Genomic DNA, 11,787 nt, shown 5'->3' with positions numbered 1-11,787 from the left:
CCCCCCCCCCCCCCCCCCCCCCCCGCACAGGAGCTGAGGGGCGGGGTGGACAGAGGCAGTGGGAGGGCCAGACTGGTCCCGGAAGGCCAAGGGGACCGGAGCCGACCTTCTGTCCCCGCTTGTCGCCAGCCGAGGCCAGCCAGCAGATGGCTGAGCTGTCAGAGGTGCTGGTGCTCAGGAGGGAGGCCCAGGACCAGTAGCAGAGGGAGGTCACCCAGCTGCGGGCCCAGGTCCTGAAGCTGCAGCAATGCTGCCAGTCGGTGCATCCGGGTGTGCCCAGGGCTCCCTCTTGTCATGGCCCCGCCACACCCAAGCCCCCTCCTACCTGTCCTCACCTCATGGGGCTTTTGGCTCGGCCAGGCCCCAGACCCCTCTCTGCGTCAGAGTCCGAGTTGGAGGGGATCTCAGAGAGCCCTCATTCTGCCCCCTCCTTGTCCCAGGGAGGGGACCAAGTCCCAGAGAGGGTCACAGCGTGTTCCAGGAACCAGGCCGCATGACTCTCCTGCCTTACGTGGCCTCAGGCCTCACTCTACGTGACTTCTTACTTAAAGGGCTGCCAAAGCCTCACTCATGTGCCTGGGAAGACCTGTCGGAAGTGGTGGGGAGGCCTGGGGGGAGGGGTGCTTACCAGTCTTGGGTCCTTCCAGCATGGGGCTGAGACTGAGAAGTTGCAGCAGCAGCTGGCTTCGGAGAGAGTAATCCAGATGCGGCTCCAGCATGAGGTGAAACTGCCCTCGGCTCCTGCCTCTGCCCTCGAGAGACCGTGACCCAGAGCAGGGAGCTCGGGGCCCTTGGTCGGCTGCCTGACTTTCCTGGGAGGACAAGCTCCTTGAGCCGGGACTGGGTCTGTCCCTTTGCACACCCTCAGCGTCTGGCATGGGGCCTAGCAGGTGGTGTCTGAGTGGAGTAGAGTCCAGGGACCTACCTGGGGGCACCCTGTGTCAGAGTCTGGGCCTCTCGCCTCTTAGCCCCCTGGGGAAAGGGCGGGCTGGGTGGGCCTGGGTCCCAACAGAACCTGCAAGTGGCTTCCCAGCAGCAGGACCTACGGGAGAAGTACACAGAGCGTGGGGGCATGCTGACCCGGGCTCAGGAGGAGGTGAAGACCCTCCGCCAGCAAGCGCCGGCGTCCGCTGACCCTGTCACCCGCTACACACATGCCGTACCTCTGGTGAGGATCCCCGGCTGCCCGCTTTTGCCCGTGTGCTTGTGCCTCAGCCCCGCTGGCTGATTTCCTTTCTGTGAGTAGGGACTGGAGTTCTGTGGGGATCCCCTGGTAATACCCCTTCTCCACCACAGGAGGCCCTTCCTGGTTTTCAGGAGGCCTTGGCTGAGGAGCTCAGAAGGTCTATAAGGATTATCTCGGACCCTGTGTTTTTTATGGAAAGGTGCGCTGCTGGGACCCCCAGGCCCTTGCCTGACCCACACTCACTTTCCCAGAGTGGGGAGGGGGTTTGCTTCTGACATTCCTTCACTCCTGGTGCCCCTCGTTCTCTGCCCCAGCCCCTCCCCCGCCCCACCCTTTTCTCCGTCCCCATGTCTGGGCCCAGTCATTTCTCCCCAGGACTTTTTCACGTATTGGGGCCCGCAGGGACTTTGCAGTTTCAGCTAATGTTGCCTTGGGACAGTGAAAGCCCTTTTCTCTGTTGAAGGAATCATGGGAAGACTGAGAAGGAGGAGATGTCACACCTGGGGTGAGATGGCTAGGGGCTCTCCCATCAACCACCCTCACTTTTCAGCAGTCAGACAACCACCTGCAATCCTGCCGCCCTGGAGAAGGTCCTATGCTCTGGGCTGGCTGGGTTGAGTTGTTCTGGAAGGGGCTGATCCCTTTTCTTTCAAATCTTGCCCCATAGGTGGTCATCTGATTTAGGCTGTTCCAGGTGGGGACCGAAGCCTTTCCTTCACCTTGACAGAGGCTGAGAGTGAAGGAGCACTGGCCTGGGAGCTGGAAACATTTGGGACCGAGTCCCAACTTGGTCCCTTTATTGGCTATGTGTCCTTGGCCAATGGCTTGAACTGTCTGAGCCTTACTAAAATGGATTTGTTCCTATGGCAACTAGCTGTGGGATGGGCTGTAAAGGTTAAATCATGGAGGGGAGCAGAAGGAATATTATTATCCTTGCCAGTCTGTTCTGTGCAGCAGGGTGGGGGGTACTAGGAGAAAGCAGGTTTTGTGCAGTGTTTGGTGACCCTCCTTCCTACCTGGTGCCTGGGCTGGGTGTTTGAAGCCTCGAGGCGGGTACCCAGCTCCCTTTTCCCCTAGTTGGGACAGAACTGAGGAGTAGCCATTGGATCTATGTGTAGACTGGGGCAGAGAGCATGAGAGCTCCTCAACCCTGGTGGCTGGAGATGTCCTAGGGGCAGGTGGAAGGGGGGCGCTGGGGGCTCTGCCTGGGGTTGGCCTTCAGGGGCACAGAAAGACTTTCCTGTCTCCCTGCCCAGATACAGGCTGTGCCGCAGTGAGGTACAAGAGCAGGACCGGGGCTTAGAGGCTGAGAAGGGGTTACTGACAGCAGAGGATTTTGTGGCAGAAGATTTTGTGCCTGTGGAGGAATTGGTGCCTGAGGAGGAACTGGGGGCCACAGAAGAGGTGGCGTCAGCTGAGGAGGGGGCAACAGAAGAGGCAGAGCTGGTGTCTGAGGAGGCCGAGGCCGGGGAGGAGGTGGAGCCGGAGCTGGATGAGGCAACGCAGGGGAACGTAGGGACCTCAGCGCTGGAAGCTAGCGGCTTGGGCCCCTCTCACCTAAACATGAAGCGTGTCCTCCAGCAACTGGCTAACTGGCTGGATGCGCGTTATAGTCGGCAGTTGAGGCTGAAGATGCTCCAGAAAGGTGAGTGCTCCCACAGGGGCCTCCCTCGGGCCAGCCAGACCAGCTACAGATCATCAATGAAAGGTGAGGGTAGGTGAGCCCCCCAAATGCTCACTTACCCCAGCTTGGCCTCACCCAGTGTGGTGATTTGCATGGAATTTGCATATCATTTGCATAGGCACCTCCAGGTTCCTTCAGTGGGAACTATGGCCCCAGGGCTCATTTATGTGGAATTTGCTTAGGATTCCAGATCTCTACCCCTTTTTCGCCTGGGGGTCTGGGCTGAAGGTCATGACCAGGACTGCAGCCCCCTACTGTGCCTCTGCTTCCCGTCTCTGCTGCCCCCTTCTCCCTGTCTCCCACTCTGCCACCCGATCCCCGAGGCTCCCCAGCCCTGCAGTAGTGACAGCAACGGGTACAGGGAGCGGATCAGAGCAGCAGCCCGGGGTGCTGACCCAGCCGTTTCAGAGGCTGGAGGAGGACTGGGCCAACCATCCTCCCAGGGCCTGGGAGGAAGAGGGGTGTTCTGGGGCCACCCAGGCCATTGGGACAAAGGCCTCTGCTAGCTAGCAAGGGTCGCAGCTGGACCAGCCCCCTGGGTGAGTCTGAAGATGGGCTGGGTCTCCTCCAGGGTGCCGGGGGGTGGGTCAGGGTCTCCTCTCCCCAGCTGGAAGCCCCAAAGTTTGGGGAGTTGCACCTGCTGAGTGTGAGCCCTGCCTTCAAGGAGCTCACAGAGACACCAAAGGTGATTTAGTGACTGGCATTGTTTCCTTTAGTCCTCGCACCCCTGAAGGTAGCTGTTACCAGCCCTTTGTTAGGTGAGAAAACTGAGGTTTGGAGAACTTAAGTAAGAACTTAAGATCATTTAAGAACTTAAGATCACTTAGCTGGAGTGGGTCTGAGCCTGTTCTCCTCACTCCTATGCCAGAATGACTTTTCCTGGCCTGTCCCTCCCCTCTGACCCTGTCCTGGTGCCTGCCTGGCCTGCTCATCAGCCGTGAAATTTGTAGCCTCACCAGCATGTGTGGGCTGCCCCCACTGCAGTGGCCGCTTGGTCACTGCTGGGCAACCTCATCAGGGTCACCGTGTAAGGTTGTGCAGTTTGGAAACTGAACGGTGACCTCTTTGGCCAGCCAGTGGGCAGCCTGTAAAACTATCAATCGCGGCTGTCTTTCTGATACAGCGACAAGGCCTCGGCCCCTGCCTGCTGTCCAAGCCCTCAGTTTACCCCTCCCTTCTCTTCCAGGCTTTGCTGGTTCCCAGCAGCCTGCAGAGGCCCCACAGACAGCCTGAGGCCCCTCCTTCAGCTGCTGGGCCAAGTCCCACCTACCCCAGACCCTCCTTCCCATCCTCCCAAACAGGACCCCCCTGTCTGTCACCGGCCTGCCTTCTGTCCCCATGAACCTGGGCTGGGGCTTGAGGACCCAAGCCTCGACCCTTTGCAGCTGGTGCAAAAGCTAGTTCAGGTTGCTGGGCCTGGGGTCACATGGTAGCCCAGGGGATGGGGGTGCCTGAGGGGAGGTCTGTCTGCTGCCAGACCTGGCTTTGAGCTGGGGGTGGGGCTCAGACACTGGTGTAGGAAGGTGTTCTGACTACCTTTCTAACGGCAGGCCCTTGACCCTCAAGGTAAAGGTGGCCCGTGAGTCCTTGCTGACTTTTAGGGACCTCGCCTTCTTCCTCCATTCTTGGTCCTTTCTTCTCAGTCCCTAACTACTGTTGGTAACCAAGAGTATCTCTGTGTGTGGGTGAGGGGTCCCTCCGCCCACTGGGGGCCTCCTCCCACCCCGCCCCCGTCTCCCTGCCCACTCTCCTTCCCCCCGGTCCTCCCCTCAGTCCTCTGTGCCTCTCCTTTCTTCATTCTAAATGTTCTGCCCTCTCCCACTCTTTACTCCTAAACAGCTGGAGTCTGGGGCTCCCCCACCTGCTGCCCACTTCAGTCTGGCTCTGTTCCTGCTGTGTTGCTCACTCTCCTGTGGCTTGTCAGCCTGTGCACCTGCTGGTGCAGGAAATAAAGGAACTGTGCACTACCTGGCCTGGACTCCGGCGTCTTTCTCTGGGAGCATGTGTGCCTGTGTGTGTGCCCCTGCATGCAGCTTTGCTGGGGCAAAGTTGTAGAAAGAGGATGGGCTCCAATACTGAATCATGTGCCATGGACTTTTGTTAAATGCATTACTTAGTCATATCAACAACCCCTGGGGGGTGGTGGGTGATCTGGTAAATGGTTATTAGAGGATGAAACAGGCCCAGGCGGGTCTAACAGCTAGTTGCAGAACTGGGATGTGAACCCAGGCCCTCAGGCCTCTGGAGCTCATGCTCAGACAGGCTCCTTTCCCTGTTTTCTGCTCCAGGGACTCTGGCCCAGTGCCCTGCCTGTGAGGGGAAAGGCACGGGCGAGAATCACCCACTGTCTTAGGTAAACATCCCTCAGACCTGGAATCAGACCTGGAACAGCATTTGAAAACAAGTAGTTTGTTTGGAAGATGATCCAGGAATCACTCTTGGGGACAGTGGGGAATTGAGAACTGAAGGAAAGCTAATGAAAGGGAGTGCTAGGCACCGAGGCTAACCCTACAGGGAACTCTGGGAAGAAGTGTAGCCTTTTGCTACTCAGTTGTGGTCTGTGGACCAGCGTCACCCACATCTCCTGGGAGTTTGTCAGAAATGCAGATTCTCAGGTCCCACCCCAGACCCAAAGAGTCAGAATCTCCGTGGTAACAAGGACCCCGGGGAAGGCACATGCATACTAAAGTTTGGGACCCACCGAGATGGACCCCACCCAAAGGGGGAGGAGGCTGGGCATGCCTCGCCCAGCTGACATTTGTGTCTGACAGTCTTGGGGGCATTAACATGTTGTGTTCTGTGCCCTGTAGGTGGGAGAGGAAAGCCCCTTGTTACAAAATACCAATGCTTTCAGTGGAATATGGACACCACATGCTGGAGTGGATATATATTTTTAAGAGTTTATTTATTTATTTTGAGAGATAGCATGAGCAGAAGAGGGGCACAAGCAAGAGAGAGAGAGAATCTCAAGCAGGTTCCATAATGTTAGCGCAGAGCCCAACATGGGGCTCGAACTCAACAATGTTGAGATCATGACCTGGGCCAAAATCAAGAGTCAGATGCTTAACCGACTGAGCCACCCAGGTGCTCCCGGAATGCGTATTTTTAAATGGCTATGCTGTATTTTTAAATTTTTTTTTAAAGTTTTTATTTTTGAGACAGAGACAGAGCATGAACGGGGGAGGGTCAGAGAGAGAGGGAGGCACAGAATCCGAAGCAGGCTCCAGGCTCTGAGCTGTCAGCACAGAGCCTGACATGGGGCTCGAACTCACTGACCGCGAGATAGTGACCTGAGCCAAAGTCGGACCCTTAACTGACTGAGCCACCCAGGCGCCCCCCCCGGTGTGGGGTTTGAATTCGCAAACTGTTAAGATCATGACCTGAGCCACAGTTGGATGCTCAACTGACTGAGCCACCCAGGAACCCCAAGGTTTTCCTGGTTTAAACAAAGTAGACCTCACCTTCCCCACTCTTGATAAAGAATACCGGGAGGCAAGGGGCGCCTGGGTGGCGCAGTCGGTTAAGCGTCCGACTTCAGCCAGGTCACGATCTCGCGGTCCGGGAGTTCGAGCCCCGCGTCGGGCTCTGGGCTGATGGCTCAGAGCCTGGAGCCTGTTTCCGATTCTGTGTCTCCCTCTCTCTCTGCCCCTCCCCTGTTCATGCTCTGTCTCTCTCTGTCCCAAAAATAAATAAACGTTGAAAAAAAAATTAAAAAAAAAAAAAGAATACCAGGAGGCGAAAAGACACTAAGACATTATGCGGAAGAAGATAGGGTCTAATTATACATAAAACTCATTATGGTACCAAAAAAAAAAAAAGCCCAAGTCCTTAACACTAAATCCCTGGAAGAGAACATAGGAGTTCAAAATTCTTTTTTTTTTTTCTTCTGTTTATTTACTTATTTTTGAGAGAGAGAGCATGAGCAGGGAAAGGGCAGAGAGAGAGGGAGACAGAGAATCCCAAGCAGGCTCCATGGTGTCAGCACAGAGCCCAGTGCAGGGCTTGAATTCATGAACCATGAGATCATGACCTGAACTGAAACCAAGAGTCAGACACTTACCTGAATGGGGCACCCAGGCGCCCCAGGAATTCAAAATTCTTTTTTTTTATGTTTAATTATTTTTGAGAGAGAGCTAGAGCGAGAGAGAGAGCAAGTAGGGGAGGGACAGAGAGAGAGACATACACACACACAGAATCTGAAGCAGGCTCCAGGTTCCGAGCTGTCCGCACAGAGCCTGAAGGGTGCTTGCTCGAATTCACAAGCAGCGAGATCATGACCTGAGGCGAAGTCAGGTGCTTAACAGAGTCACGAGGGGCCCCTAGGAGTTCAAAATTCTTAAGGGAATCTTCTCAGATGTCCCATGCAAGGTGTCGTGGTCTCATGCCTTTCATTCTATGACTTAAAAAAAAAAAAAGTTTATTTATTTACTTTTGAGAGAGAGAGAGAGAGGTAAAAAGAGAAATCCCAAGCATGCTCTGCACTGTCAGCATGGAACCGGACCAGGGGCTTGAACCCACAAACCGTGCGATCATGACCTGAGCCGAAACTAGGAGCCAGGCGCTTGACTACTTGAGCCACCCAGATGCCTCTCATTCTAGGACTTTAACGGGGGAGACTTGCTGGGCTTCCAATTTCGGCTTCCTTTGTTATCTGCACTCTTACATTCAGATCTTGGGCTTGAGTTAATGGTTGGCTAACCTGCGCCTAACATTTTCTTCCTCCAGAGATTCTCTGATGATTAACAGTAGCCAATCAATGCCATGGCCAAAAGCAGGGGCCCGCCCCGGGGGGGCTCCGGGGGTGGGGCAGGTGCATAAGCCAGTGCTCCTTCTTCCACGTGTGCCCCATCCTGATTCACCGGGATGAGAATTTAGTGTGGTGTTGCCACAACACTCCAGCGGTTACCAGCACCCTGCAAAGGGGGCTGGCTAGTGAAGGATCACATTTTAGAATCCCAAGATGAGTGTGTTGTTTCCTAAAACCCTCTGTTTTCAGAGGAGGGCCCCTCACACACCCCGCCCTGCCCCGAGGCAGACTTGGAGATAAGGATTTGAGTGTGAGTGGTTTATTTGGGTGGTGATCTCAAGTGGGACCACCGAGGGCGTGAGATGGGGAAGGGAAGCACGTGAACAAAGGAGAGCCTTGAGCTCGGTCCTGCAGGGGGATTCTGGAATTTGGGGAGACGGAATTATCCTGCCCAAGGGATGAGGGAACTAGGGTATTTACCCTCCAATCGAGGGTGCGTGTGGAAGGATGTTGCCCACGGGCTCAGAACAGTGAGGGGAATACGGGCGAAATGTCCACAACGCCTGTAGCAGCCACTCACCCCGCAATGTGACAGATATTTATTGGATAACCCCCTGTTCTTGGAACAGGGGATACAGCAGAGAGGAGGGATGTGGGATCCACACTCTTACAGAGTCTCCCTTCTAACTGGGGGAGGTGGACAATAAACTAACATACAAAACAATGACAGGATGTGACCTAGGGAGAAAAAGGGGAGCCAGCCAGATTTATGCCTGGGAAAAGCCTTCCAGGCACAGGGAACAGAAAGGGCAAAGGTTCTGAGCAGGAATGAGCTTGGTGCACTGTGTAAGGAAGGGAAAGGGAGAGAGGAGGAAGACACTTGGCACCTGCCATGGGGACAGCAGGGCTGACCTAGGACTTCGACAAGGAGTTTAGGTTGGATTCTAAGTGCAGCAGGAGGCATTGGAAGGTGAAAACCTGGAGGGGCGCAGTTTGATTTCTCTTTTAGGAAGAGGACTCTGGTTGTGACCCTACCACTGTTTTCCACCTGCACGAGTAGATTCTCATTCAATGTTAGGCTCTGGGGATACCGAGACGAATGAGTCATGGGCCCCCGTCCCCAAGAGGGTTCTCCGTTCTCTCTGTTGCCTCAACCGTGTCTCCACCAACTCCCCTCTCCTGCCCCACACTTGACACAATGTGATCCATTGGAAGCTAGTTTATTTTGATTGGTTTTTCATGGGGCTGGGCTGGGCTGGGAGAGGCTGGGCTCTGAAGCTCCGTTCTAGGGATGTTGGTCCCCGTCCTCTGCACTGCGGCGGCCGAAGTCCATCCATCCGTACGCTGCTTCTTCTTCCTCCAGCCACGGTCCCTGCTTCTTGGACAGGTCTGAGGGTCAGAGGTGGGAGAGGACGTGAGCATATGGGAAGGACATCTAAGCCACTAGAAACCAAGGCCAGGGCCAACCCTGGCTGGGTGAGGCAAGCAGGGATGGCCGTCACAGCTCCTACCTGCCACCAGCTGTGGGGGACCCTGGAGCCCTAGCTGCCGTCGGTGGTGAGAGGCTGGGCCCAGCCGGTTCAGCCAATGTGGTTCCAGGCCCCTGTTGGCCCCTGGACCCGAGGGTGCATCCTGCAGCTGGGAGCGGGGCTTCCAGGAAGCTTCAGAGAAGGCGGTCAGAGCCAGTGCCAAGATCAGCACGCACACACACAGTCGTTGCATCTTGTCTGGAAAGGACAGAGGGGCGGGGCTGAAAGGTGGAGCCGTCTAGGGACCCAAAGGCAGGGGCCTGGACCAGATGGACTCTAGGTGCCTCCCTGCTGGCAGGTGCAGCGCCGTGTGGGGCTATGGGCCGGTCCTCAGTTCGCTTTTCCAGTTCCTTCAGCTGCGCAACCCCTGCTCCCTGCAACTCCCAAGCCCCGCCCTTTTCCTCCTCACCCACCCTAATTACAACAGTGGCTTTTCTCCAAGGAATTTACAACTTAGAGCAACGGTTTCCAAACTTCTGCAGAATTTGAGGCCATGTGAGTGGTCCTGTAGATGTTTACATCTCGTAATTTAAAGTGAACTTTTATGTTTTTATTAAAAGTTTTTTTAATGTTTATTTATTTTTGAGAGGGGGGGTGCGGAGGGGCAGAGAGAGAGAGGGAGACACAGAATCCGAAGCAGGCTCCAGGCTCTGAGCTGTCAGTATGGAGCCCGACGCAGGGCTCGAACTCATAAACCGTGAGATCATGACCTGAGCCTAAATCCAGAGTCAGGTGCTCAACCGACTGAGCCACCCAGGCACCCCTAAAGTGAACTTTTAAATAGTGATACCAAAGGGTGCGTTCCAGACAGCACGGTATGGTTATCTCTCTGGAGACCATCGGTGTATTCACTGTGTGGTCGGGTCCCACCGGTTCTGTGCAGCCCTTGGAAGGAAAGTTCTCCTGCCATTTTTGCTTAAGAGGAATATCCTGTGATTGTAATTAAGCAGTTAAAAATTAAGCTGTAAAAAAAAGTTAAGGGGCGCCTGGGTGGCTCACTTGGTTGAGCATCTGACTTTTGATTTTTTTATGGTCTCATGGTTCATGGGTTCGAGCCCTGCATGGGGCTCTGTGCTGGTAGCACGGAGCCTGCTTGGGATTCTCTGTCTTCTCTCTCTCTCAGCCCCTCCCCCACTCAGGCTCTCTCTTTCTCTCTCTCTCTTTCTCTCAAAAATAAACTTAAAAAATCTTTGTAAAAAGTTAAGCAGTTACCACTTGCACCTGTGTGTCAGCATGACCTGAGTTTGGGGGGAAACTATCATACAGAAATAAACTGGATCCTCAAATGAGTCTAAAATTCACATCTAGGGGCACCTGGGTGGCTCAGTCAGTTAAGTGTCCCACTTTGGCTCAGGTCATGATCTCAGGGTTCGTGAGTTCAAGCCCTGCCTCAGGCTCTGTGCTGACAGCTCGGAGCCTGGAGCCTGCTTCGGATTCTGTGTCTCCTTCTCTCTCTGCCCCTCCCCCGCTCATGCTCGCTCTCTCTCAAAAATGAATAAACATTGAAAAATAAAATAAAAAAATAAGATTCACATCTAAAACTCTCTTCTCAGCATTTGTGTTCTTTCTGCCTCATTGTTCTGATTGGCTTCATCAGAAGTAAATTATAAAGATGTTACCCTCGAGGGACGCGTTTCTAGGAATAAAATACTGCTTTTATCTGTTTGTCATCGTGGAGCTCTGTGTTAGATTTCCTTTGAAGGAGAAAGGGTTCTTGCTGCTAAAGAAGCAAGGTTAGCCACGTTATTGTCCAACATGGTACCTACTAGCCACATATGGCTCTTTACATTTAAATTAATTAAAAGTAAAAACTCCTTCTTTGAACTAGCCTCCTTTCTGGTGCACCTTTGGCTGGTGGGTACCCTATTGGATGGTGCAGATACAATCCCCATCATCATGGGAAGTTCTTTCAGACAGTGCTGGTGTAGGGAAGAGCTTGAGATGGAACCCAGAAGCCCTGGGTTCCAGTTCCAGCCCTGCTCTATGATTGGTGTGACTTTGGCCAGTCACTTCTCCTTCTGGGCCTCAGTTTTTTTCACCTGGAAATGGGAGAATAGCCTTTGTCCTTCTCACCTTGCAGGACTGGGGTGAGCATGGAGGCAGAGGGGCAGGGCAGGGCCCCTGTTGAAGCAGCAGGAGAGGAAAGGGCACTCCAGGGTGGGTTCTAGAGCTGAGACCTAGTCTGGCCCTGAGCTGAGAGGAGGGTGGTGGCCCTGGAGACACCGAGGCGGGAGCCTGGTCCTTTGGGGCAGGGAGACGTCCCATCAGCCCTCTCCCCAACTCTTTCCTCCCCTCCTAGGTGGTCTCACCTGCAGAGCCTCTCCTCCCCCTCCTGGGTGCTCTCACCTGCAGAGCCTCTCCTCCCCCTCCTGGGTGCTCTCACCTGCAGAGCCGGGAGGTTGGTGATGCTATAGCCAGCCTGGTTCCTTTCCGTGCTTTGTGCTACTTGGTGCTCCAGCCCTACCTTTTAAAGCCCTCATGGCCCCTCCCAAACCCCCATGAGGTCAGCCTCCCCCGAAGCAAGACAAAAGGGGGTGGGCACAGGTACCTCGCCCCTGCCCTACCCAGTCATTCAATCAGTCATCGCATGGGGGAAGGGAGGGGAGTTGACCTCCTAGCGGTGGGGGCAGGTGCAGGGTGA

At 54.8% G+C, this 11,787-nt stretch overlaps 2 protein-coding genes across 3 annotated transcripts in view; one reads left to right on the top strand and one right to left on the bottom strand.

The window, feature by feature from the left end:
• The window catches only part of HAP1 (huntingtin associated protein 1), an 8,439-nt gene extending 4,190 nt beyond the window's left edge, over positions 1-4,249 (top strand). The window contains 5 exon segments of the mRNA XM_040497539.1: positions 130-260; positions 1,034-1,168; positions 1,297-1,389; positions 2,417-3,409; positions 4,057-4,249. Of these exon segments, the coding sequence (XP_040353473.1) occupies positions 130-260; positions 1,034-1,168; positions 1,297-1,389; positions 2,417-2,908 (851 nt within the window). The 3' untranslated portion in view covers positions 2,909-3,409; positions 4,057-4,249.
• Positions 4,250-8,563: 4,314 nt separating this feature from the next.
• GAST (gastrin) lies at positions 8,564-11,576 on the bottom strand. Of its 2 annotated transcripts, XM_040497537.1 has the most exons (3): positions 11,530-11,576; positions 9,129-9,344; positions 8,564-9,006 (listed from the first exon to the last, which is right to left on the bottom strand). In XM_040497537.1, exons 2-3 carry the CDS (start codon positions 9,337-9,339, stop codon positions 8,903-8,905), a joined length of 315 nt encoding a protein of 104 aa, XP_040353471.1. In that variant the 5' UTR covers positions 9,340-9,344; positions 11,530-11,576; the 3' UTR covers positions 8,564-8,902. The 2 variants fall into 2 exon arrangements, with proteins under 2 accessions (XP_040353471.1, XP_040353472.1); XM_040497538.1 differs by lacking the exon at positions 11,530-11,576 and having other exon boundaries at positions 9,129-9,634.
• Between the last annotated feature and the right edge of the window lie 211 nt (positions 11,577-11,787).

Source organism: Herpailurus yagouaroundi, unplaced genomic scaffold (genome assembly GCF_014898765.1).
Source record: "Herpailurus yagouaroundi ecotype Mexico unplaced genomic scaffold, PumYag 189, whole genome shotgun sequence".
NCBI lineage: Eukaryota > Metazoa > Chordata > Mammalia > Carnivora > Felidae > Herpailurus > Herpailurus yagouaroundi.
Note: the sequence above shows the minus strand (reverse complement) of the source record. Positions and strands in the feature narration are given on the sequence as shown.

Excerpts from the sequence above, each read along its gene's own strand:
- GAST (XM_040497537.1), bottom strand. The coding sequence starts at position 9,339 with ATGCAACGACTGTGTGTGTGCGTGCTGATCTTGGCACTGGCTCTGACC. Across the intron at positions 9,007-9,128 it reads TCCCCCACAGCTGGTGGCAG|ACCTGTCCAAGAAGCAGGGA; the intron begins GTAGGAGCTGTG and ends TCTGACCCTCAG.